The sequence below is a fragment of the Physeter macrocephalus genome, chromosome 11 (assembly GCF_002837175.3).
Source record: "Physeter macrocephalus isolate SW-GA chromosome 11, ASM283717v5, whole genome shotgun sequence".
NCBI classification, from domain to species: domain Eukaryota; kingdom Metazoa; phylum Chordata; class Mammalia; order Artiodactyla; family Physeteridae; genus Physeter; species Physeter macrocephalus.
This window is the reverse complement of record NC_041224.1, coordinates 16,360,233-16,387,866: the sequence shown is the minus strand read 5'-3', so window position 1 is coordinate 16,387,866 and position 27,634 is coordinate 16,360,233. Positions and strand designations below refer to the sequence as shown.

The window sequence follows — 27,634 nt, the reverse complement described above, 5'->3', positions numbered from 1 at the left end:
AAACTGAGGCGGGGAGAGAGAGAGGGAGAGGTTAAGTCAGTTGCCCGAGTTCACACAGCTAGGAAGTGGATGCTGAGAATGACTTCCAGGTTTCTGGTTTAAATACTTGAGTGAGTAATAGTGCCATTGGCTAAAATGAGTTCAAAAGAGATTTGGGGGAAATGAGTAGAAATAATGAATTCACCCTGCTTGTGGAAAAGTCCTGTAGCAGCATGAAGGTACGGGGATGGGGATGTAAAGAGAATCGTGTGCTGGAGGCAAAGATGTGGAGGGCCTTGGTGGGTGGCGTTGTGGAAGTGACCTCCCTTGAAGTCACGTCCATTGAGAGAAGCAGCAGGCCAGGATTCAGAAGCTTGGCCGAGGAAAAAATTAGGAAAGAGGCCGACCAAGATGGGCTGTGGAGAGGGAAGAAGATGAGGGAAAGGAAAGTTCCGGCTACTGAGAAGGAAAGGAGTGACTGACAAAGCCCAGCATCACATCGGGGTGCCATCAGGGCACCCCAGCGTCTGTCGGGTTGACAGCTGACCACTGGCCACCTTCTGAAGGGCCAGTGCAGTGAATGATGGAGTTGGAAACCGTGTTTAGTGCATTAAGAGGTTATAGATGAGGAAATTTTGTACCTGAGCATAGATTCCATGAAGAAACTCGGTTGTGAAAGATGTGGTTTAAACCCGTAATCGGTCCCCAAGTCGCGCAGACGGCGCGTAAGCCTGAGCCTGACCTCCGTGGAGCATGTCGGCGAGCTGCGACGGCGGCCTCGGAACGTACGGGGAGAAGCACGATTGTTGAGGGAATACGTGCCTCCATTTGGCTGAGGAATTAGCAGGACAGTTCTCCTTGCCGAACAGGAGTAGCTGGCTAGCGCGGTGCCGTTTTCGTTGGAGAAACACCTTGAGGGTGTCGTTATTCGTACAGGTGAAGTTGTGTAGTGAGGGTAGGTGGGGGTGCGTGCACGCGCGTGTACGTGCCCACACGCGCCTCCGCCTGAGAATGTGGAGTGACGATCCAGTAACTTGACTGAGTCTTCAGACTTGCAGTTCATTGTCATCTCCTCAGAATACTTGTTCTCGACGGTGCTGTGTTAACTCGGACAGGCTGCTATCACTGGCCACGTTACCGGACGTTCTGTCACTGAGGACCTTCACAGTTAGAGAACACTCTGGAAGAATTACAGAGATGGCAAATCTTGCTCCTTCGAGGGCGATTTTGATCTCGGGGGATGGTCCACAGCTGGTCAGAGCCATGACTGGTGATGACGCAGTGGCCACTTGGCCTCATAAAGAGGCCAAGGTCTGCTGGGTCTCCTTCGAAAATCCTTCAGATGCTTTCCCATGTGTCCCCCCGACCCTCCAAGGGGGCCTTGAGAGCTGGGAGACCAGCTCTGCTGGGCCGGGCACCCAGGGGTGAGGAATTTGGTGCCCCGTCAGCTCTCCGTTGGCATTGCCGAGGCCACGCAAGTAAGAGGACGGTTTCGAGGCACTTCCTTGCTCACTGGCGCACCATCCATAGCCGCGGCGGCGGCTCTGGGCGGCTTGCGGGGCCGTGCATTCTGGGGAAGGACAGGTGTCCGCGGCTGTCGGGCCTAGGTGGAAGGAGAGGCCGCTGTGCTCTAAGCACTCCAGGGACACAGAGCAGCGAGAGGGTTCTGCCGGCCAAGGCCGGCCTGGACTGAGCGAACCTTCCACTTTGTCCCTTAGAGGAAGGAGCTGAACAGCCCCTTCAGGTGTGAGTGAGTGTGTGTGTCTGTGTGTTGTGGATTCCTTGTCTACCCTCTCCTGGAAGCCCCTCCCACAGAACTGCGTTGTCCTAAAAAGGGAATAGCATCTCCTTTTGATTCCCACACCTTGCTGATCCTGTGAGAGCTGCTTGGGATTCTTTGGGGCACATTTTTAAGACAGACTTGCTCAAATCGGGCCCTTCCCAGATGGACTTAGGAACTACGTGAGGATGATTGAAGTTGCGCTCAGGGAGCAAAAGTTTATGGCAGCAACAAAACTTGAGGAAGTTTCTCTCTGCTGCCTTGTTTTGGATTCTTCTCCTAAAGAATATTCGCATCCTGCCTGATTTGCTCACTAAAGGAGACGTACGCAGAGGCCCTGCTTCTTTTGGGCTGGAAACCCGAAGGGAGTACCCGGTTCCTGTTAGTTTCCCCTTGGTGATCGGCCAAATCTCTGCCCAGAGCTAAGTGGGTGTTCTTGGGATACATCTGCCAGTAGGGAATAATCACAGTGAGCGGCCTGCGTTAGGGCCCAGGGTTTTAAGTTATTTTTTCTATTATGAAATTATAGGGAATTCCCCGGTGGTCTAGTGGTTAAGACTCCGTGCTGCCACCGCAGGGGGCGTGGGCTTGATCCCTGGTCTGGGAGATAAGATCCCACAAGCCATGCGATGCAGCCCCCCCACCCAAAAAAATATAGATACTCGCTATGCGAATTTTAAAATACAAAAAGTAGTGATATCAAAAATAGAAAACTCACAGAATACCACCAGCTAGAGTTACTGTCGACACTTTGTTATATGTACGTCTTTCTTTTTTCTGTGCAAACCCGTGTGTTTAAAGAAGACGCATGGATAGATAGACAGGTTCCTTAATATAGCATCATGTTGTGCATACCGCTCTGTGATCTCCCTTCCTATAGCACCAAACTTCTAGAACATGACTTCTACAGACTACACACTATAACATCGCATGCACGTTCCTTCATTTATTTAAATTCGATTCCCTCTTTTTTGCCCTTTAGAGAACCGATGTCATTTTTTCAGATTTTTTTCATCATGAGGGAAGTGGGCATTTTCAGAGTTACCAGTAGTCTGTTGGGATGGGACTTGCAGCTTCGACTTTCCTTCCTGGCATTCTCAGGGCCTTTGCTGCTCTTCTCTCCTAGGAACTCCCCAGGCTTCCGGCGGGAAGCCTCACGGCGCCCTGCAGTCCTCGGGGCCGCCCGGCCAGCTCCCGCCTGCTGGCACCTCCGCCGCGCACATGAGCCTGCTCGACATGAAGAGGAGCGTGGCCGAGCTCAGGCTCCAGCTCCAGCAGATGCGACAGCTCCAGGTACAGACCCTGCTCCCCGTGGATGGTGTCCGCCGACTCGGCTGCGCGCAGTCAGCTTCCTCCTCCTCCCGTCCGCCTCCTCCCGCATCCCTGGCCCCAGGGCACCTTCTCAGGGTTCTTTCTGCCATCCTCTCTAGGGGTAACTGAGGACCCGGATGCAGGCGCCCTTCTGCAGTGGTCTCCTCTCCCACACACATAATCTTGGTCTAGAGCCTTCCGCTGCAGTGGTGGTCTGTTGCCACTTCTTTAAGCTGTGTGTGCTTTTACACATGAAAACAGCATTAAGCCTCTGTTTTTTGGAGGAGAGCTGAAAGCAGAGGAGCCCGTGGAGCATTCTAACAGGCAGTTATGACTTCCTGCTTCGCAGTGTTTGGCTCTTTGCTCTTCGCCACTGAGCGTGTGCAAAGGTGCTGCAGGCAGCTCAGGTTTTTTGCAAGGAGCTATGATGTATTTAGAAACAGGAGTTCGGACCAGAGGGTGAATTCTTGAGGAAGAGGAGCCATCGTGGATGACTTGAGAAAAACATCTGCCTTTTATTTGGATAGTGTGCGCGCCACAGTATTTTCCCTACTCGTTCCCATGGTTAGGAATACATGAACTACACGGGAATCAAAGGGCAGGGAAAAGTGACCCTTCGTGTCACGAGTCTTGGTGAACAAATGCCATAAATCTGACGAGGCAGGGTGATGAGGAACCGGGAGGGTGTGTCTTTATGAGATCATCTGTCTGCTCCACGGATCAGTCTCACACCTCTCTGCCCTTGGTGGCAGGCTGAGGAATGTGGACGTCGTGCTGGCTTAGACTAGACCCAGGCATCCTCCTGGACTTCGAGAAGCTTATGGTCCAAACGCTAGTAAAAGGCACACGCAGCCAGGAGCAGCCCCAGAGCTGTGGTGCCCTCAGTGGGGTGCAGGCTCCTGTGCTGGTGAGTCCAGTAAGGAAAGGGCTTCAAAGCACAGCTGCTGTCTCCCTTCAGCTCGCCGATGCATGAGTCCTGCATCTTCCACGGCCTGATTAAAGCTTAGCAGATGATTTAGTTCCCCTTGCCCTCTACCTACTGGAGAACAAACAGAAGGGGAAGGGAGCTTGAGAGCCGGCCTTGAGGTCCCATCACCGACCGGGCTGCTCACCTTCAGGTCTCCAGAGGCTACTCTGCCTCTCAGGCGACGTCCCAGACTCCTGGACAGCCCATGCAAATTCACTTAAATCCTCTTCTGAATCGTGTCACCGGGGAAGTTCCCCACCCTCTGCGTTCGCTCCTCCTTGCTTTGTGATTTTAAAGACACTTTGCAGTGAAATGAAGTGTACAGGTTGGGCTGAGGGTGTGTGCAGGGTGCCAAAATCCAGTGCCCACAGTGTCTGGCGGTAGCTTAAGTGAGTGGCCGAGGGACAGTGACAAGTTGGCCCCTCTAAAGGACGGTCGCCACTCAGCTCCAGGCAGCTCTTGACCTGGTAGAATGAGAGTCCATTGTTTCTAGATGTTTCAGTATTTCAAGAGAATCTGGAGGTTTTATATGAAATACCTGTACTCATTCTAAAAATGTTGGAAGGTAATTGACAAATCAATCGTTTCGTACTCTGCAGGCCAGATGACACATGTGCAGGCCAGAGACGGTCTGTGGGCTCCCAGGTTCTTATCTGGGGTTTACGGAGGTTAAGCCCCCATCTTGCGCTGCATCTGCCTTTTAGTGCCACCTGCCGGTCATTTGGAAATTGTGCACTCCTAGTTGGACCCTCACAAGAAAAAAATTCCTAAATGCGTCGTCGTGTGTATGGTGGTTCCCACTGCTTTCAAAAGTGAGCATTTGCTGGTTTGGGGCAGAGGTGGAATTGCCCTGAAGTGTGGCGAATTTGATACCTAGGCCGTGATGTGTGAGGCTGCAGCATCACCCTGCTGGTGGCCGGCAGTGTTTGGTCCTCTGGCCACGAGGGAGGGGTCTCCCACCACTTGCCGCTCCTTGTAACCCATGAACTGGGGAGGCTCAGTTGCAAAATCACAGCTTCTCAAACAAAGAGGTTCTGTAGTCAAGTCCGGGACACTGTCTTAACCACGCAGTTTTCTTTATTGCCCCAGCTTCCCCGGCTTTCTGGGTAAAGAACACAGAGCAGGTGTGCTCTTGAGCCGAGACGTTGGTACAGTTCTAAAGCACAGGCACGTGGGGAAAGAGAAGCACTTTGTTTCCTAACCTGGATGCTCTTATTTCTGCCTCGGTCTTTGCATCCTCCGTGCCCCCATCAGCTTTAAGGGGAGTCTATTTGAGACAAAACCAGTTTAGAATAATTAAGCTATCTCAGCACCAGTCCCCCCTCAGCACATGTATTATACACCAAAAGTAAAGTGCACCCCCCCCCCAAAATGATTATAAGCCCAATAATGGAGCTGTCGTTAGAGAGCTCCGAAACTCCAGAACAGCCTCAAAAGAACAAAAATTGAATTAGAAATTCAAATGTTCTTTGAACTGTGTTATAAAATAGTAAAAACGAATGAAATCTGTTTGTGCTTGGCAGCCGGCTCCAGTAATTAGATAATTAAATCAATGGGAAAATCCTAGACTGTCAAGCATAGTCTATTTGAGCATTTCATTTGCAGAATTGATGGATTATTCTCCAAAGCAGAAATCTGATGCAGGCACTGTGGGGCGTATAGATTTAAACAGGGCAAAAAGAATGTTGAGGGAGGTGAAGGAGCCTGAGAAAATGATCAAAAACAACATGAAAACTTTGCTCCTGTCTTTCTGCTCACCAGTCTCGCGTGAATTACCAGTCTCAGAGAACGGTTCTTAATCCTGGCTGCCCATTAGGCTCACCCTAGGCCTTTCACAGAAATATTGATACCCAAACACCCCTGCCAGAGTCTGACTTCATTGGTATGGATCAAAGGCCAAGCACGGGTGGTTCTAGCACGTTCCAGGGTGAGAACTACTGCTCTCAGATATTATGAACTCTCAGTCCATTGAGATGCCTTTTGGAAATTGAGATCTCAGCCAGCAATCACAAGGGGTGAAACAGAAACATCCTGTAAGCATGAAAAACACACCCGGTGACTTCAAAGCCCTGATTCCAAACAATGCGCCTCATTCCCAGTGGCTAATCAGACGTATTCTCCGCTTAGTCATAAATGGTAAGAGCTATATGGAACTTTTATATTGTGATGGTCCCACTCCCACACCTGCAGTTAGCTGGCAGCAATAGAAAAAGAGACGGGAAGGTCTGCCACCTAATAAATGTGCCCTTCAAAAGTTGGTTATCTTTGTCTATTACCTTTTCTGGTATGATTTAGAAAAAAAAAAAGCGATGAGCTACATCTTTTTTCCAACATGCCACAATACTTGGGTTTTACTAAGGTCATCCAGTATCCACAGAAGTGGCTGCAGTTCTGCCCTTCTTTGTGGGCTTGAGGGGAGAGAGAAGTTTCTGGAAGAGCGGGTTCAAGTTCCTTGGGGGGAGCAGATGAGACTTGGCCTACTTCTCCAGTTCCCACAATTTTTTTCTTTGTCCCTTATCTCTTCCTTGTGCTTCCCGATAAACTAAAAATTAGATTATTCTGAACTTAGTGTTCCATTTTTAAGACTACTGAGAATTTACAGTGTGTTCCCAAGAGAGGGAAGAGGTAAAACACCAACATAAAAAAGAAACATAGCAGGACACAGAGCCATTGTATTTGAAATGATATAATTTAGCACAGTTATCTTAAGGTGTCTTTTTATAAGATAGTGCCTCATAAAAACGTGCCAGAGTCTCATTTATCTTCTGACATTCAAAATAACGGTCATGGGAATGTGTGTCCCTGAGAAAAGCACTCGAGAGGTTGGCCCATGCCGAGCAGGCCTATTTCTCCCCACCAGGCAGAAATAATAAATGGAACTAGCACAGGAGTTGACAATCGGGCTGCCATACGATATATCAAGCCCTAGATAGACCTGCACACAGAGGCTGTCTAAGATGGGGCAACATCTCCCAGATAACATGTGCTTGTGACAAGGCATCCTGTACCTGGTTCCCTGCAGCCCGGGGAGCTAACCTGGGTGGTCACGCGTCATTCTGGGGTCTGGCTATTATGAAACTTCCTGATCTGTTGTACAGCCACTGTTTACTGTCACTGCTGGACAGCAAAATCAGTTCAATTAAACTACACTGTCGGCGAGACTGACGGTCTTAAATTTTACCGGAGAAATCAAGATGAGTATGTGAGGTACATGTCCATTTTGAGGTGGGTGGAATTAGGTTTAGGCAGTTTCCTAGCTTCTCAGTGAAGCTGATGATACGGATAACTTATTTGGTCCACTTAAATTTTTAATAGCGAAGAGCGTTACTTCTGTCTGAGTGTTTTTATAAAAACCTCAAGGCACAGAATAAACTGAAGTTTCCAGAGATGAAGGGATAACTACAACTGTACTGGCCTTCCTACTGTTGACACTTAGAACGCTGAAAAATAAATAAATGTGTGCAACAACTCTATTCCGACATTGGACAACAGACAACACAGGAGTGTGATCCTTAGGAGAATGGAAGGAAAGGAGGTGAAACCTGTAACTTCCTCAGCTTTCTGTCTGGGGACACGTTTTAGATTGTGACGCAGAGAGGGATAACCCAGACAGAGAACTGACCATCCAACTGAGTTGAGGGTAAAGAGCTGAAGCAGCTAGAAGTTGTGGAGCGAAGTACCAAATAAAAGGAAGGTCTGTGGAGAAAGAATTATGTAAATCTGTGGATCTGTTGCCTACTAGTAATCCAGGCATGTGGATTGTGAAAGACCACGAAGCCAGACACAAAGTGGGAGGCTGTACGTCAGAAACTTCCCAGAGCTCACACAGGGAGATGTTTATGTCTTAACCAGCAGGCACAAGAGGTTTTATTAATCACCTGGGGCATTCAGTAGCAATCAGAGAAAGGCCAGGCTTCAGTCTTAAGACTAAACTAGCCCTAGAGTAAAGGCTACCCTAGATTCACCCTGACAAAGCTTAAACACAAGCTTCTAAAGAACAAAAATGGTCCACAAGGAACTAAACTGTCTGCCAAAGGAAGTCTAACATCTGTAAAGGAAAACAACAAAATCCGGAACTCCATGTCCAGCATTCAATCAAAAGTTACTAGACAGGTGATGATGTTGAGAAATGCGACCCATAAGCTTAAGAAAAATCAGTCAGTGGGAACCAATCAGAAATGACAGGGATAATGAAGTCATCAGCAAGGACTTTAAAACAGCTATGATAATTATTCTCAAGGATTCAAAGAAAAACATGAACGCAGTGAGACCGAAAAAAATGGAAGATATTTTAAAACTCTAAGTAAAACTTTCAAGAGCTGAAAAACACAACATCTCAACAGACTTAATAGAAGGTTAATCACTGCTGAAACGAAATATCAGTCAGCTTGAAAAGATAGCAATGGAAATGTCCAAACTGAAGGATAGAGAAGAAAAAGTCTGAAGAAAATGAACTGAAACTTAATGGTTCTTGGGACAATATTAAGTGGTCAAGGGGGAAGAGAAAGTTACTAGAAGAAACAATGGCTGAAATTTTTCCAAATTTGATGAAAGCTGTAAACCTACAGACCAAAAAACTTAATAAGCTCCTAAAAGGATAAGCACACAGGTAACCACACCAAAAGCAAAAGCAAATTGCTAAAAACCAAGAATAAAGAGATAAATCTTAAAAGCAGCCAGGGGCAGGTGGAGGACACATTACATACAGGGAAACATAAATAAGAACACTGACTTCTCAGAGACAAAAGTTAAGTCAAAAAACAATGGAATCACATCTTTAAAGTACTGAAAGTAAAAAACTCCTTCAGAAAATAGAGGACACTTCCCAACTCATTTTACGAAGGCAAAATTACACTAAGAGCAAAACCAGTCAAAGATATTATAAGAAAAGAAAACCACAGACCAATATGCCTCATGAAAATATATGTAACAAATCCTTAACAAAATATGAGCAATTGAATCCAGCAATATATAAAAAGGATAATACATTATCCTGGATTTTATCCCAGGAGTCCAAGATTGTTTTAATATGAAAAAAAAAGAGTCAATGTATTTGACCTTTTAGCAGAATAAAGAAGACAATCATATCATTTCAGTAAGTGCAGGAAAAAACATGTGACAAAATTCAATACTGATGATAAAAGCACTCAGCGCTCTTGGAGTAGAAGGAAACTTTCTTAACCTGATAAAGGATGTCTGAAAATCCTACAGAAAACATTATAGTTAGTGGTGAAACACTATCACATTCTCCATAAAATCGGGACCAAGGCCAAAGAAGCCTCCTCTCACTTCTATTTAACTCTGTACTGAATATCCTAGCAAGTGCAGTAGGGCTGGAAAAAGAAAAAAAAGGCACGTGGATGGGAAAGTTAAAACTATAATTGGCATTACTCGCAAATCACAATCATGATTGTGTAATATCAAATCAAAAAAGATGCTTCCAGGGGCTTCCCTGGTGGTGCAGTGGTTAAGAATCTGCCTGCCAATGCAGAGGACACGGGTTTGAGCCCTGGTCCGGGAAGATCCCACATGCCACGGAGCAACTAAGCCCGTGTGCCACAGTTACTGAGCCTGTGCTCTAGAGCTTGTGAGCCACAACTACTGAGCCCACGTGCCACAACTACTGAAGCCCGCGCGCCTAGAGCCCGAGCTCCACAACAAGAGAAGCCACCGCAGTGAGAAGCCCACACTGCACAGCAATGAAGAGTAGCCCCTGCTCGCCGCAACTAGAGAAAGCCCACGTGCGGCAACGAAGACCCAACGCAGCCAAAAATAAATTTTAAAAAAAGGTGCTTTCAGAAATAAGTGAATATAAACAAGATCACCAGAATCAAGTCAATACGTAAAAACATTAAAATGTTAGTACAATGCAACGTACTAAATCCATACAATAGAATGCCACTCAGCATGAAAAATAATGAACTACTAAAACTCTCAACAGCATGGCTGGATCTCAAAAACAATACCCTGAAGGAAAGAAGCCAGACACAAAAAATTTCATAGTGTACAATTCCATTTGTATGACATTCTAGAACAGGAAAAACTAATCTAGAGGGACAAAACGCATATCGGTGGTTTCCTTGAGCTGGGGGTTAGGAGATTGCGTGCAGAGTGTCATGAAGGAATTTTGTAGGGTGAGAACAAATGTTGTCTCCCTTTTTAGTGGTGCTTCCATCAGTGTGTACATTTGTCTTAACTCATTGACCTGTGCACTTAAAATGGGTATATTTTCTAGTTTGTAAACTATACCTTAAATAGAGTTTTTTTAAATTAATTGGAATTTAGAATCCCTGCTAAGCGAAACTAAATGTCATGTTTTAAAGTGCTGGTGACTAGTTTATTCGAAGCATTTAGTGAGAGATGTTGGCACACTTCCTGCCTTCGGCACTGCTTTTTACACATGCTGGAAGTCCTAGAGACAGTGGTAAGGACTCCAGGCAGGGAGGGCAGGGGACCAGGGGACAGTGGAAAGAGAACCTGTGTACGTCTTTATTCCTTCCTGATTAACTCATTGTTGCCCATGTGCCAGCCAGTGTGCTATGGGAATTCCCTGTTTAGTCTCTCTCTAGCTGGCTCCAAGAAGCCCCTCTTTCTGGGAAGGAAGATCATACAGCCTGGCACTCGAGGCAAGCCTCTCCTTGCCTCCGCTTTGAGTGGAATAATTTGAGTGTGATCTGACCCTATTACCAGTTGAATAATTTGAATATTACATGCAGTTGTGTTCTTCTGATATGGCTGTAGGCATCTCAGAAACGTTATACATATGATCCGCAGTTGATTGAACCTGCGGATGCAGAACCGTGACTATGGAGGGTGGGCTATAAAGTTATACCCGGATTGTTGATTGCGTGGAGGGTAGGCACCCCACCCCTGCGTTGTTCAAGGGTCAACTGTATTGTCATTCATACCTCAAATATGTGTTGGGTACCTACTGTGTGCCAGAAACTGCTTGTGGCTGGGAATAAAGCAGACACTGCTATGTAGTACTCTGTCTAGCAGACGGTGATTGGAAAATTACTGGGTTGAATTTGAAAGACCCAGTTCTCATGCTGATTCTGCCCCCCTGCAACTGCTGAGCGACTCTTAACAAGTATCCTAACTTCTCAGGGCCTCACTTCTCCCATCTTTCAAATTTCAATTTTAAGAATTTGAAATATTCTAGCAATAATTTCTGGCTTCATAGCCACTGTCAATATCCACTGCTGATTGGACCATAACTTCACTGGAGCTTGTCTGTGAGACTTGGGCAGGAGGGTTAGGTACAGAGGGCCGTGCCACACAGCGCATGGCACAGTGGCGTCCTCTGTCCATTCCTGAGCCCTTGTCTTAGACCACAGTGCTCACCCTTGGTGGCACATCCGAATCATCTAAGGGGTTTAAAAAATTCTCAGCGCCAAGGCTGCATCTCAGACCAGTTAGAATCTCTCAGGGACGGACCTCGGCATCAGTCATTTTTGGACACATTTAATTGTCTTCTTACGTATCCATTATCATTCACCCTCAACCCCCAAAGGAAATAGGTCTGTGGGATCTGACACATGGCGTTGAACTTGAGCGTACCATTTTGATAACAGCTGATGTTACTGTGTGTATTTAACAACTGCAGTCAGAGCAAGTCAGGGCATCAGCACTGAGCTCAAAGCATAGCTGAGCCCATGGGTCACCCCACATTTCTACCATCCGGGAAAGAATTTTGGATACTCCGTTGTCTGTTATGACCAACATTATTGCTTAAATAACTCAATTCACGCATTCAACAAATACTTATTGAATGCCTGCCATGTGCCGGGCACTTGTGTTCCGGAGACTGTAGAGAGCAGAAATTAACCAGGTAAAGGGAGTAGCACGTGCAAAGTCCCTGTGGCAGAAAGGAGGTTGGGCAATCAGAAGAACTGAAAGGATGGTCCTGTGGCCAGAGCAGAGAGAGTGCCAGCTGCACACAGTGCAAGGAGGCTGGCGATGTGGGAGAGTGCCAGCCTGCCCCACACCTTGTGGGCAGGGCTGTAGCTGCAGAGAGCATGGGGGGAAGTCGCCGTCTGTGCGTCGTCTCCAAACGTGTTGCCTGTCAGCAGTGGACTGACTGTTTTTAAGACCTTAATAGAAAGATGTTATTAGCAAGAACAGTGTGAGACCACGATCATGAGTCGTACAGAGGAGGTAACCCAAGGGTAGCACATTTTTATTTGGTTCCCTCCCAGACAGACCAGCAGGTCCCGCCCCCAGGGGGATGCCCCCTGATGACAACAGATCATGTGTACCGAGAGCTCGGTTTGTGCCAGGCATGACTGCAAGCGCTTTATTGCCTCTCGAAGCTCCATTACCAGTCTGTGAGATATGAACTATAACTATCCCTTTTTTTGTTTTGGAGAGACACAGGGAGATTAATACAGTAAGTCCCCTACATACGAACGCATTTCGTTCCAAGAGTGCGTTCGTAAGTCCAATTTGTAAGTCCAAGAAAGTTAGCCTAGGTACCCAGCTAACACAATCGGCGATATAATGCTGTACTGCAATAGGTTTATAATACATTTCACACAAATAATACATAAAAAACACACAAAAAATAAAACATTTTTAATCTTACAGTACAGTACCTTGAAAAGTATAGTAGTCCCGTACAACAGTTGGCATACAGGGGCACGTCCGCATCTTTGAAAGTTCACAACTTGAAGATTTGTGTGTAGGGGACTTACCGTAACATAACCGCACTAATTTCCCACTAAGTGGGAAAACTCGGAAATGAACCCGGGCAGCCTCTCTCTGGATGGCCAGTTGATCGTGGTGCCATGTTGATGTTCGAACATGATGGTGGTTTTGCTTGACTGGTTCACGTTGAAACGTTTTATTTTCATTTAGAGAAAATGGAAGCCATGATGAGGTTTCAAGCGGGTGGTAGGTAACCCGGTCAGATGGTAATTCTGCTCTGTTTGCACAGCTGATGGACAGTTGTCAGAGGCATCGTTATTCCTGTGAGGTGATACACAGTGCACGAAACCAGAAAACGAAGAAAACAATAACAGCTTATTGGAATTTCAGGGGAACTTTAGATAATATAATAGGTATAATATAATTACTGGCTTTGAGGCTGATTGAATGAACTCACTTGATGTATGTGCTGTCAGAAAATTGTCCAGCCCCAGGAAAGCACTTAACGCCTTGTTGGAAACAGTACTCAAGTGTTTGGCTAGATTCAAAGCCTGGATCTGAAGCCTGGATTCAAACTCACACATCCCATACTCTGGGGTGAGAAACAAGAGTGCTCTGGAAACTACATGGAAAATTCTATGGAAATTGTGGTCTCATGTATGCAAGCAAGCGTATAATCCAGGGAAATTAGTTAATTGCCAAGTGCCTTGGGCTCGTCTGGAAATTATCACTGCCACCGTCAACATCAAGTTCTGTGTTTTGGGAGTTTTTTGTTTTATTTTTTTTATTGAAGTAGAGTTGATTTACAGTGCTGTGCCCGTCTCTGCTGTACAGCAAAGCGACTCAGTTATACACACACACACACATTCTTTTCTTTAATATATTCTTTTCCATTATTGGTTTATCACAGGATATTGAATGTAGTTCCCTGTGCTGTACAGTAGGACCTTGTTGATCCATCCTATATATAATATTGAATACTTTACACCTACTAATCCCAAGCTCCCAGTCCTTCCCCCTGCCACATCCTCAAGTACTGTGTTTTGATGGTCCGTGATTACAGGGCATTTGGTCCATGGACCCATTAACAAGAGGGACACAGATTCTCTTTTAACTGATACGCTGAAATAGTCCACACTCCAGTCAACTTTTGCTGAGTACCTTTCTGTACCAAACAGTATCTCATTTAATTTTCAGAATAGCCCTGGCAAAGGAAGTGAATCCCCATCCTTAGAGATAAGGAATGTGCCCAGAGTCTCACAGTGAATCCGGGAGAGGGTTTAGGGTTTGATCCAAAGTCAGCTTGGCTCCAGAGCTGGTACTCTTGGCTCTCCCTAGGAAAACATGTCAATGAGACTTTACACCCATTGCCAGGATGCACTACCAGCGTATAGAAAGGACCCTATTTTTTTTTTTTGCAGACAGGGACGTGGAAGTCTGGTTGTCAGTTGGCTGCTAAAACTCAGACGTTGGCTGAAGCCGCAATAGTATATATGGTCTGTGCTCCCTTCCCTCTCTCACTGAAATAAAGAGAGATTCTGCTGCGGAGCTGTTTATCCAAACCCGGCGCCTGGAGCCTGTCAGGCAGCTCCGGCACCCCCGCGTCAGCCCTCAGAGCCAACGGAGGGTGGTTTCTTTTGTCCAACAGCTGCAGAACCAGGAGCTGCTGAGGGCGATGGTGAGGAAGGCTGAGCAGGAAATCAGCAGCAAAGTGATTGGAACGTTGAAGAGACTGGAGGACCCTGTGCAGCGGCAGCGGGTCCTGGTGGAGCAGGAGAGGCAGAAATATCTGCACGAAGAGGAAAAGGTCGCCCGGAGGTTGTGGTGAGTGCGGCCCCTTGTTGCGTGCTTAGCTGTCCAACCTGGAAGGCAAGCCTGTCTCTGCCAAGGAGGAGGCCCTTCCTAGACGGTGTTCTCAGCCTCTTTCTTTATTGAGCACCTACTGTGTAACAGTTAGAGTTTGAGCACCCACTGTGTACAGTTAGAGTTCTGCTGGTTCTGGGTATCCATGGGCACCTAGCCAGTGCCCCTCCGTCCAGGCCCCGGAAATTCAACAGTCCTCAGGAGTCTGAGCTAGTCTCTTTGAAGCCGGAGCCTCACACTGTTCTGTAGGGCTTGGCAACGCACAAAATTAAAAGGAGCCAGTGGCACAATCCAGTGATAAATGGGAAGTCTGCATTTAATCGCAATAAATTAAAACTAATAGCCAAAATAACACAGCGCCAAAATTATCCTATTATTCAACGGTAGTTAAAATCACAAAAGAAGAATTTAAATGTCAAGTATGTCTGATCCAGAATGAAAGATGCTTCCTTGAATGTTACCCATCTTCCGTGAGGTTCTTATTGAAAGCATCTATCAAGTCCCACTATTGAAATGAGCAGAGTTTTATTACGCCCCAGTCACTGGGGCAGGCCCGTCTTTTATGCTAATGTAGGTTTTGTTATGCGACGAAGATTTATCATAGAACAATTTCACCTTTTAGTATAATGAATAATCATTTGCGTGGGTTCTTCTAGTGTTGGTAATTTTTTCTTTTGAGTTTCATGAAGCCTTTTTTTAAAAAATTATTTTTTAAATGTTTTATACAATTTTTAAAGGTTATACTCCATTTATAGTCATTACAAAATATTGGCTTTATTCCCCATGTTGTGCAATACATCCTTGTACCCTATCTTTCACCCACTGGTTTTGTACCTCCCACTCCCCAACCCTTACATTCCCCCCTCCCCCCCCTCACTGGTAACCACGAGTTTGTTCTCTGTATCTGTGAATCTGTTTCTTTTCTGCTACATTCACTAGTTAGTTGTATTTTTTAGATTCCACCTATAAGTGATATCATACAGTACTTGTCTTTCTCTGACTCGTTTCACTTAGCATAATGCCCTCCACATCCATCCATCTTGCTGCAAATGGCAAAATTTTCATTCTTTTGTATGGCTGAGGAGTATGCCATTGTATATAGGTAATTCTGTTGTTTCTTGGAAAGCTTAAACCTCCCAAAATGGGACTGTAAAGGAGCAGCTTCCAAATTCTTTTCATGACCAGAATCACCAGAAGCCTGCCGCATGATGGAGAGTACTATGCTCTCTCACCTATTTGATATTTGAGCTGTAGCCTGTGTCACCTCAGATGCCAACCCAATGTGCCTGATTATAATTAGAATACCGCTCTCAGTAGCAGGCTAGAGGAAGAAATCCGTTTGACTTACTTATTATTTTCCTGAAGAAGAAAATTGGACGACTGTGCGTCATCTCAAGAGTAGCCTCTAAATTCTTATTTAGTTCATGCCTTTATAGACAGTTAATCACCCACCATGAGGGAAAAAGGCTGTTATTTGGCTGCAGCATTTCTGGGAGAGCCCGATTGTCTACAACTACATCTCAAGGTTCTTCTTGAAAAGTTCTTTTAAAAAAACATAGCCTTTTAATACTTTTATTATAGAATTGCCAATTAAATTATTTTTCCTTCCAGCTTAATTGAGATGTAATTGTCATACATCACTGTAAGAGTTTAAGTACAGCGTGATGCTTTGACTTACACACATCTTGAAACTATGGCCACAGTAAGTTTAGTGAACATCCATCATCTCATGAAGATACAAAATTAAAGAATAGAAAAAGGACTTTTTCCTTCTGATAAGACCTCAGGATTTCCGCTCTTAACAGCTTTCATATATAACCTACAGCAGTGCTAATTATATTGATCGTGTTGTACATTACACCCCCGAGTACTTATTTATCTTATAACTGGAAGTTTGTACTTTTCTCAACCTGCTGCCTGCCCGAGGACACTCAAGGCTCTGGCAGTGGAATAGATGTTCGCTTGCTGCCACCTAGTGGTTCTTCAACTCTAGCGGTTCTTCAAAGCTCTTTTCCTGTTTCTTTAAGAGGGGTTTTTCTATTGTTGGATTTACAGGCAAAATGCAAGGATGCACCCCATCTAGGGTGGGGTTATTAATGGGCCGAGGCGACAGGATGTTATTATTGGTGTGTTTGTCTGTTGAAGTAGGAGACCTCAATTTAGTTCTATTGGAACTGGCAGTACCCTAAGAGGTATGTGTAAGTGTGTGCACACACACCCCAGAAATCAGATCTGTGATCACTTCTTCTCTTTGTAGCCTGGAGAGGACACTCAATCCTTATTGACAGGACAATTGGTATAAACCAGAGGTTCTCGGTCAGGGGCAAGTTCTTCCCCTCCCCTCAGGACATTTAACAGTGCCTCTAGACATTCTTGTTTGTCACAAGTAGGGGAGGTTGCTACTGGCATCTATCATCAATGGGTGTTGAGGCATCTATCATCAATGGGTGTTGAATTTTGTCGAAAGCTTTTTCCACATGTATTGAGATGATCATGTTCTTATTCTTCAATTGGTTAATGTGGTGTATCACACTGATTGATGTGTGGATATTGAAGAATCTTTGCATCCCTGGGATGCATTCCACTTGGTCATGGTGTATGATCCTTTTAATGTGCTGTTGGATTCGGTTTGCTAGTATTTTGCTGAGGATTTTTACGTCTATGTTCATCAGTGCTGTAATTTTCTTTTTTGTGGTATCTTTGCCTGGTTTTGGTATCAGGGTGATGGTGGCCTCATAGAATGAGTCTGGGAGTGTTCCTTCCTCTGCAATTTTTGGGAATAGTTTCAGAAGGATAGGTGTTAACTCTTCTCTAAATGTTTGTTGGAATTCGCCTGTGAGGCCGTCTGGTCCCGGACTTTCGTTTGTTGGAAGTTTTTTAATCACGGATTCAATTTCAGCGCTTGTGATCGGTCTGTTCATATTTTCTGTTTCTTCCTGGTTCAGTCTCGGAAGGTTGCACCTTTGTAAGAGTTTGTCCACCTCTTCTAGGCTGTCCAATTTGTCGGCATATGGTTGCTGCTCCTGGCATCTAGTGTGTCGAGGCCAGGGGCGCTGCTAAACATCCTACGGTGCCCAGGACAGGCCCCCCACACCCACAGAAAAGAATCACCTGACCCCGAAGGCCACGTGCCAAGGTGGAGAAGGCTGATCGAAAGCCATCGGGCTCCCCCTTCCACTCCCTCCCTCCCTCTCCTCTGTCACATCGCCGAGCGCACACCCCCTCCCTTAGTCGGCGTCAGCGACGAGTGGGTCCTTGGTCAGCCAGGCGGCCAACCTGGGCCTCCCCGGGGACAGCCCCGGGAAAACGGCCTCGCACCTGCCTCATACCTCAGCAGAATCTCTTAAGCCAGACCAAGCTACTCCTGTACCGGCTGCTTCCATCGCCTCCGTGGGCGTGGGGGCAGCGGCCAGGACGCGGTACAGGAGGGGAGGCTCAGGGGTCCCTCTGCCCCTGCACTGTCCTTATTGAAGGCCCCAGCGTTCACGCCATCTGTGGTTCGCGCTCCCCCCAGTGACCTGGAAGACTTCGTTGAAGGTTTAAAGAAGGGCTCCGCCTTGGCCAGCCGCGTGGTTCCTCTCAAGGACGTGGAAGACGGGGCTTTCCTCCTGCACCAGGTGGGAGAGGCAGTAGCTTCCCTGAAAGGTGAGTGTCCTCCTTGGTGGGGGGCGGGGGGAGTCTGAAGCCTGTTTCCTGGGGTGTTTGCAAATCCATCAGACAGTGAAGGATTCATTCGCGCACATGGGCAGCTACTCATCCAACACCTCCGTGTGCCAGGCACTGTTCTGGGCACTTGGGATATGTCACTGAACGAAACACGCGAGCATCCCTGCCTTCTGGGAGCTGATATTTCAGTGGTGGCTGTAATCTTTAGGACTGAATGACTCTTAAGAACCATCTCTCTTCTCTGGGCTCTTTCAGCGCACCAGGCACCTGTACCAAATTCATTAAACACAACCCAAGGGCCGCGTGAGCTTATCCCAGACATACAGGCAGGAAATGCGGCCTGGGGGCTCTGCCTTGGCCCAGGTCACGCGGAGCCCAGCCCGGCCTCAAGGCACGTGAGCTGCCCTGTGGTGGGTGAACCCCACGCTTCTCAACCCTGTCCAGAGTTGGGGCTCGGGACAGGCGGCTTGCCGCTCTGGCTTTTTCCTACACTCACCAGCTGCTCTTGGCCCGCAGGAGAATTTCCAACCTTACAAAACAAGATGCGAGCCATCCTGCGCATAGAAGTGGAGGCCGTGCGGTTTCTGAAGGAGGAGCCGCACAGGCTGGACAGTCTCCTGCAGAGGGTGCGCGGCATGACCGACGCCCTGACCACGCTGCGCAGGTGACCGGGGCTTCCTGGGGCTCGCGGGGGGCGGGGCTGGCGGGAGAACGGATAGTTTGACGCCAGACTTCTTGTTGGTTCTGATCTCACAGCCAGGCAGCCGGCCGTATTTGGACGTTCTGTCGGCTCCAGCCCTCGTGGTGTTAGGTGTCAAGGATATAACAATAAGCCAAACAGGACCCCCGCCCTTACAAAACTCCCTTTCCCACGTGGGAGATAGACACGACGACCACACATGAACCACTTCCCCAAAGTGGCAGTCCTGAATTTTCCTTTTCTTTAAGTAGAACTTGGAAATTACAGAAATGTTACCCTTTAGATCTTGGACCAGATTTGAGAGCAGGTCACAAGCAGAAGTAACATATAAATTCTTGGGAGAATTTTAATCACTAATAATCTTTAATCAATCACTATAATCTTTTGATCAGGTTTGTAGGAGAAATATGTTAAATGTGCAGTTGACTTTTAGATGAATTATTAGCCATTAGGAGCAAGTGAGATTTTTCTAGTAACAGTGACCTCACAAAGAACCTCTTTTGAGATGCTAACAAACACTACAGAGTGCTCTATAATCACCTAGGTGAGTTCCTGGATGCCAAAAATAATCTGAATTAAAACAACGACGACCTCTTCCTGCAGAGACCTCGTCTGCCTGGGTACAGGAAGAATTTGTACCTGAATTGCATTTTCTCATAGGTTCACTCATTTTAAATTGCCAGAGTGAACTTTTTCTTCCAGTAGGATAAAAATATGTTCAAAGAATTCTTAATTAAGCTCTTACCTAAATGTGGTAACCCACCCACAAAGTCTAAAACAAACCATCCTTATTAAGTGTTTAAAGAGGGAGCAGGCTGGCTGGTAACATTGCCCACCCTCCCTCCTCTTCCCTGAAAAACAATTTTTAAAAGATTTTAGCGCCAGCACAGTTGAAGCTCAGTATTTGTCTTATCTCCATCTAAAAAAAAGATGGGATTGTGTGTCTTGAATGTTATAGGACTTTTTGTCCCATAAATGCTCAGTGGTGGGAATGATTGATAGATAAAGACAGTTAACTTTAACAATAAAAATAATAGAAGAAATATTAGCTGCCCATCACAGACCTATTAATCTTTTCTTGGTATCTTTCCTGTATGACATACTGTACACTCAGCACTGTGGAAGACGCAAGAAGGAAGGTGGGAATATGCACGACCCCAAGGACAGGCACATGTCCTGGTGCCTGATTGATAGAGAAGACAGAGCGGGTGACAGTCACAGTTCAGAGCAACTTAGCGGCTTGGGAAGATGCTGAAAGGATAGCAAAACAGAGCTGCCCATGAGGCATTTAGAATGTGGACCGAAGTTCAAGAGGCAGAGTTAAGGGAGTCCCTGCCTAACTCGGAGGGAGGAGAGATTTAGAGATGGAAGTCGCCTTCATGAAGATGATTACTGAAAATGGAAGCGATGACTATGATAGAATGAGGAGGAAAGGGACCCTTAGGGATTGGGGATTGAAGGGACGGGGTAGGTAAAGAGCAAAAGAAACAAAGACGTGAATAGAAGAGGAGAGTCGTAGAAAGCAATGTCTTTCGAATCAAAAAAAAAAGAGCATTTTGCTAAGAAGGGAATGAGGGACTAATTAAAAATTATGGGTGGAGCACCATGTGTGACAAAGTCTTCCATGTAACTACATTGATTGATCGTAGCGCCCAGCCCTGAGGAAGGCATTGGACAGCACTGTCACCAGCATCGCCACCATCATTATTATAATCTCCAGAGAAGTATCTGAGGCTCACAAAGGTGAAGTTCCCGGCATTACAGAGCTAGAACATGGTAGAACTGATGCTCAAACACAAGCCTGTCTGACCCCGCCCCCAAAGCAGAGGAGGAGGACTAACCCAGCGGTTAGATTCGAAGTCACTCTTGATGTTGCAGAAAGGCTGGTCAAGTCCAGGTGGGGCAGCCAGATGGCACCAGGCTGAGCTGTAGGAAGAGCAAAGCAAAAGGAACTGGCATATAAACCACCCTCCCAAGATGTGTAGCAGTGAAAGGAGGAGAGAATGGAGGGTTTAGGAAGCTTTGGGTTAAAACCGAGCATCTATGAGAGCTGCCCGGATCGGGTGCAGGAGTTATTGTTAGAATCGTGTGTCCACTTGATGTCACCACCCCCCAAACGGTGACAGGATTGCGTCAGTCTAGACACAACAGTGCACGTGGAAAGGGAAAGATCGACCATGTCCTGAGGGAAAAAGTAGGAAAGAAGCTGCCAGAGATAACTAGGAGGCAATTGGGTTGCTATGGGAACCCTCAACTCTTAAGCTGCTACTCTGGGTTTTAGAATCAATCTTAATTTTGCAACACAACCTTGCCTGGCTTTGGGATGACACGGCACTCAAGCATACCATACAACTAAAACGCACGTTACCTAGTTCACCAGTTCATGCTGCTGTGCGTGGTTTCTCCCAGGCATGTCACTGACGGGCTCTTGAAAGGCACAGATGCAGCCCAGGCCGCACAGTATGTCGTGATGGAAAAGCCCACGGCCGCAGAAGTCCCGAAGGCCCAGGAGGAGGCTCCCCGCGCCTCGGGCCAGCCCCTCCCCGGTGCGGGCGTCCCCGGCGACGTGAAGTCGGAAGTGGTGCCCTTGACAGTTCACCACGCACAGAGCTCTCCTGTGGTCATCCAGCCGTCCCAGCTCTCCTCTGCGCTGCTGAACCCTGCCCAGCACTTGCCAGGGGGGCCCGGGCCTCACCCGGCCAGCCCTCCCGCTGTCACACAGGAGGTGACCTCAGCTCTGCAGTCCCCGCAGATGCCCGGGAATGGTTCCTCCGTGCAGAGCCTGTTCATGGACGAAATCCACAGTGTGAGTGCCAAGAACAGGGCGGTGTCTATCGAGGTAGAGTCCTATTTCCATTTTTCGTAATTCTGTAAAGGAGGAAAGGATGTGGTCCTTTCCTTCCAAGAGTGTACAGTCTGGTTGTGGAGATAATGCGTATATGTATCAAAGATATATTTTTATCGAACATATATTTTATCAAAAATATATGTAATTTTATATTATTATCAAAAATATATATAACTTTTATATACGTATCGATTTTTTTAAACTGTAAATGGGTTTCAACGGCCAGATTGAGAGAGAGAGAGAGGCCATCAGATTTCAGACAAGGGTCAGGCACCCAACCTGTAGGAAGGTGAGGCAGTGGTGTGCTGTTAAGTGTTTAACAACCGGCCTTCTGATGGGAGAAGCCTGATTTGTAGTATCTGCCAGTTTCTGTGGTGGAAAGACTCCCACCATTGCGGACATCAGTGACCATGCTGGCGGGAAGAAGGGTGACAGTCAGCCCTCCCGAGCCAGTGTGAGCTGGGGAGGGTTTGCCAGTGACCTTGAAAATGAAGTAGAATCTGGGTAAGCAGAGGGCGGTAAGAACATTCTAGGATAGAGGGATCCTGGGGCAAAGGCTGGACCCTCGGATATACCAGTTTAAGTGGAACAAGAAAGAGGAGATAAGGCTGGCAGAACAGTCTAGAAGCTGGTTTGGGGCAGCTTACTCACCATTCCCGTGGGGCCGGCCAAGGTTCATTTCCTGGGTATCAGAGAAATGCTGTAGCTTGGACCAGTGATAAGAAATGGCATCTTCAGAAAATTAATCTGGAAACAATATGCAGACTAGATTAAGGTAGTGGGTCTCGAATTAAGGGTGCAGGATGGGAAGTTGTTACAGAAGTCTCAGAAGGAGGGAGAAAGAATGTCACACACTATAGAGAGAAAACTTGCTGTGTTCTTAAATAGTCTTTTCATCAAGAGCTGGTGTAGGTGCTCAAGGAGCACATTGTGTTTCCCTGGCTCTCTCCTTCCTCTTCCCTAAAGTGTTCCCTCCGCTCATTACTGGGTCCTTAGCCGCCTGGTCCTATAGGCACTCCCGCCTCTCTTGCAAGTCAGTGGTGGATAACTCTGGTTTCAGGAGGAGATGTGACCTCTTAAAACCACTAAGACCGCAGTCATGGCCACCAGGCCTCTGAACACTAGGTAGCTCCCCTCTGCTCCAGAGTCAGTGGCTGTGCCCCCTAATCCAAGTTAGCTGCTTACAAAATGCATAAGATGGGGTGGAATGTGATTGGCTGATGATGATTCTGCCTATCAGAGTCAGGGAGGGGACCAAAAACACATTTCCTCCTGAAAATTAGTGGATCTGCCACTTCAAACATCTCTACACTTAAAGGATGTCAGAAGGATGATTCTTTTATTTAAAAATGTCTGTTGAGAACCCACTAGGCATAGTTACCATTGTTACGTGTGTATTTCAAGTAAGTTTTGACGGCACACTTACAAGTCATCTCTGAACTGCTCTGATCCACAATAAGGAGGCCTGAGTCTTCCTGACAGCTCCTCTACGGAGCTTCATTCACTCAAAAGATGTTACTGAGTCCTAGTATGTGCCAGGCCTTCATAGGCTCTGGGGTTGGCAGTGAACAGAAGGGACCAAGCCCAGGCTCTGGTGATAATAAATGCTACGAAGGAAAAATAGAGGAGGATAAGGTTGGTGACAGTGGTCGCTGTTACTCAGAGAGAGTGAATCTTGGGCAGATCCTTCGTCTCACCAGGCCCGTGTGTTCTCGTGTGTAAAATATATTGATTCTGTGATCTCCTGGGTCTTCTCCAATTCTGACATTATGGGGTTCCACTAATCCTGGTGCTTATTTCCACTCTGTCCTCCTGGAATGATTAACGCGGCATCTCAAAATGACAGGAAAATGCTCTTTGAAAAAATGTACGGGTATTTAAAAATGCATTTTATATATTTCTCCCTCCTGTAGAACCTGATGGAGCTTAGAGATCATCTCAATAGCCCCTCGTTTTGTAAACAGGAGAATGTGACCCAGAAGATCATATAGCAATTCTTTGACAGCAGTGGAACTAAGACATAGGATTAGTGAGTGTTTTGGTGTTTGTTTCTGTTTCTTTGAACATCTCCTCTACAACGAAAACTCGGTGTAGAAAAACAAAACCTTAGTTATGGGATACATGCCTTTGAGTGCCTATGTCCCTGTGTCCCTGCCATGAGTGTTGGCAGAGTATGTAGTAAGTGCTCAGTAATAATTGAATGAATGAATGATTGGGTTTCTGAGCTTGCGTCTCTGTGAAGGAATACCACTTGGGCTTCAGCGGCAGCCTGTTTAAAACATGTAGCAGGCAGCACAAGGGTCAGGTTTGTCTGATGTGCAGAAGTGTCCCTGGACACAGAAACCAGAGCATCACTTTACCAACACTTTAACTGTGTTATACTTCCTCCCACCCCGACATGAAATCTCAAAACTTTCTTTACTTGCTGTTGTCCTTCAGAAGGCAGAAAGGAAATGGGAAGAGAAACGGCAAAATCTGGACCACTATAACGGAAAAGAGTTTGAGAAGCTCCTAGAAGAAGCCCAGGCCAATATTATGAAGTCAATTCCAAACCTGGAGATGCCGCCAGCCTCGGGCCCACAGCCAAAGGGCGATGCTCCAGTGGACAAGCTAGAGCCTTCAGGTGAGGCGCGACCAGAGCTTTGTGGGCTGCTCGCCCTCGGGTCAGTGTGGTGCCACCCACATAGGCACATGCTGGCCAGTGGGACCAATCTCTCACTTCCTGAAAACCTTATAAATTAAAAGAAAAAGAATGAAATGGAAAAAACAAGCCCCAGGTGTCCCTAGAGCCTCCCTACTAGTTTTTGTTGTTGTTGTTTTCTTGACTACTACTTTTTAGTTATAAACATAGTAGGGAAACTGTGTTCTGCGTTAGGAATCTAGAACAATGCTCACTAAGGAAAAATGTTGTAGCTCCCCAGCTTCTGCCTTTCCTACAAATTTATGACCCTTCACAGCACCAGCTGGGAGAATATGAGACCTGCGTTTAAATTGAGAGGTTTTCTTAGAAAACGTCAGCTTTTATGAGCTCCCAGAGGGATATATTAGATCACAAGGAGAAATCGCATTTTTTAAATCAAAATTATTAGATGGTATATTTAACCAACCAAAACTATGGAAATTAAGCATCAGCGTGTCAATAATAATATAAAAAAGCTGTTAAAAAACTCAACCTGCTAAATCTTCAACCAGTTGCAAACCATGTGCCTTATTCTCATCTTAAAATTACGGACAGACATTATTTTACTTGCAGCCCAGTGTATCTCAAGTTGGTCAAAGAGGGAACCTTCGTCATTACACACGAGAGGGAGACCAGAGCCCACCTCTAGGGCCCATCAGCCTGTGCCCGTCCCCAGAGGCAGCCATCCCGAGGCCAAGCTGCTGGCCTCGGACAAGACACATGTCCCAGAGGTGCTGGTGCCCTGTAACCTGGCACCCTCTGCATAAGACAGGAGCCGCCCGCTACAAATAATCACTGGCTTGTCACCCTGATGACTTAGCCAAATCTTCGTTACAGCTTTCAGTAGGAAGTCCTCAAACACCTCCTCTAAACAACTCTGTTTCAGTTGCTCAGAAAAGACACACACACTCCTGGGAGGCCAGGCAGGCCTGTGTGTCCCCAGAGTTGGGACAAAGGCCAGCTGGAAGCTCTGATCCCGAATTGCTGGTTTTACCACCTTTGTGAGCTCTTGGGTGGAGTGTTGGTAAAGGGCAGGAGTGACGCTCTTTGCGTTTTGAAAAAGAAATGCCTTTTTCGGGGCATTTTTCTGGGGAAAGCTCAGCAGACAGCTTCATCTCATCTCCCAGCCTTTGGTGTCAATACTGATTTATAATTCTCTCATTTCTGCATTTGCTGCCTCCTTTTCTTAGCGGAGAACCTTTTCTAACCACATAACCTTGACCATAAAGATCCACTTTCTCCCTGACTTTGTCCTCTGACCCCCATCTGCCTCTGGCTCTTCCTGGGCCAGATTCTACTCTAACCTCCTCTACGTGAATGCTTCCCGCCAACACTGCTTTCCAGACTCAGGGGTGAAGGCTCTGGAAGCCATGCAGGGAGCTCTGACCCTTCATCTCTCCAAGTAACACTCCACTTTTTGGGGTAACAAGAGATTTGTTTAATAATAATAGGTAATACTTGCATAGCATTTACTATAAGCCAAGCACTCTTCTAAATGCTTTATGTATATCAAGCCCATTTGATCTTCACAGCACCCTGGTGGAGATGATATTATTAGAATACCCGTTTAACAGATGGGAAAACTGAGGCAGAGAGAGGTTAATTAACTCGTGCAGGGCCTTTCTGGGACTTCGAGCCAGTCAGGCTTCAGGGCCTGTATTTTCAGTTGTTGCGCTATGGAGAGAATAGAGAAATTTTTAAGTCAGGTTGCATCGAGTTTCTAGAAATACATTGGACTTTCTGGATGTTATCTCGAAAGATGATTTTGCAATGACACACTGTTTTCCAGAAGACTCTCCAAATTCAGAACAGGACTTGGACAAGCTGGGGGCTAAGTCCCCGCCTCGTCCTCCCCCACCTCCACGGAGGAGCTACCTGCCAGGATCAGGGCTCACCACCACGAGGTCCGGCGATGTGGTCTACACCAGCAGGAAGGAGAATGCCAGCACAAAGGTCTGATGGGTGAAGCCCTGGTAAACTGGTCTCTGGGTTCAGATGCTGCCCTTAGACAAAGTCTTCTCTGCTCTCATTTAGAACATAAAAAGTAGTGAGGCAGAGAAGAGAAGTAGAGAATAAACTAGGTCTCCAAGGCAGTGCCACTGAACTAGGGTGCACTGTGTTCTTGCAAGGTGACACTGAACTAGGCTCTCAGGCACCTTTAAGACGTGTAAGGAATGACCATTGCACAAAATTGCACAGATGGGAAAACGTCAGCCAGTGCTCTAGGACTAGACTCAGCACGAGGAGTTTTACCCTTACTTGACTTGTAGCTGAGATGCAAAGCACGTAAGATTGAAAACGGGGGCCCGAGGGGCAAGCAAAAGAAAGATCATCTTACAAAGGTAACTGAGATTAGCTAACACAGTTGTGGGAGTCTTCAGAAAGAAGTGCAGAGAGCTTTAACTTCCACTTAACCTGGCAAGTTTTGTCATGTATGTTAAATGTAAAATACAACTTACAAGGAGGGCCTGTCTTAAAGGCACTGAAGTTAAGTTACAATCTTATTATAATTCTTCAATCCGTTTGCCAAAATGACACCTTGCTTGGGCAAAGAAAAACCCAAACTAAATGCAAGTAGACAAAGCAGCCTTTCAGCTCCATTTGAAGAACTAGGAAGCCAGTGCACCAGGCAGTGAGAGAACGTGTGTTCTTTTGCGATCTGTCCCTCTTTTGCCAGCACCTGGGGGTGTTAAGCCAGTATCTGTGGTTTGAATCTTTCTCAGGCAAGCAGTGAAGATGCTGGACCAAGCCTGCAGGCTAGAGCCACAAAGTGTCCAGCAGAGGAGCCCGCTTCAGCCTGGGCCCCATCACCACCACCTGTCACTACTTCCTCCTCAAAGGATGAGGAGGAAGAAGAAGGAGACAAAATCATGGCAGAACTCCAGGTATGTGGATGAGGTAACTGACGTGGCTACCTGCCCTTCCCATCTGGGACTCTGGCTGCGTCTGTCACCAATTCATTAGCTAGACAGGGCTGGGGAAGAGCCCCATGGCCCTGGGCCATGTAAGCTGCATCTCTGGCCTTGGCCTCCACTTTTCCAAGGTGGCACTGAACTAGGCTTTCAGGCACCTTTAAGACATGTGTAAGGAATGACCATTGCACAAAACAACTCAGAAAGTTTATACCAAAAAATCAATTCCAAGCTTTCCTAGCTCTGGCTGCTAGGATTGCCTTTCCTTTCTGATTGCCTTTC

At 46.6% G+C, this 27,634-nt stretch overlaps 1 protein-coding gene across 30 annotated transcripts in view; it reads left to right on the top strand.

Moving 5' to 3' along the window:
* Positions 1-27,634, top strand: part of KIAA1217 (KIAA1217 ortholog) — a 329,171-nt gene that overhangs the window by 281,595 nt on the left and 19,942 nt on the right. For 26 of the 30 annotated variants that reach the window (XM_007100793.3, XM_007100792.3, XM_055087778.1 and 23 more), the window contains 8 exons: positions 2,886-3,052; positions 14,332-14,507; positions 18,061-18,191; positions 18,729-18,876; positions 21,322-21,751; positions 24,200-24,383; positions 26,230-26,393; positions 27,164-27,325. In XM_007100793.3, coding sequence (XP_007100855.2) covers positions 2,886-3,052; positions 14,332-14,507; positions 18,061-18,191; positions 18,729-18,876; positions 21,322-21,751; positions 24,200-24,383; positions 26,230-26,393; positions 27,164-27,325 — 1,562 coding nt within the window. The remainder of the gene's footprint in view (positions 1-2,885; positions 3,053-14,331; positions 14,508-18,060; positions 18,192-18,728; positions 18,877-21,321; positions 21,752-24,199; positions 24,384-26,229; positions 26,394-27,163; positions 27,326-27,634) is intronic. The other 4 variants (XM_007100791.3, XM_055087787.1, XM_055087771.1 and 1 more) reach the window with 2 other exon arrangements.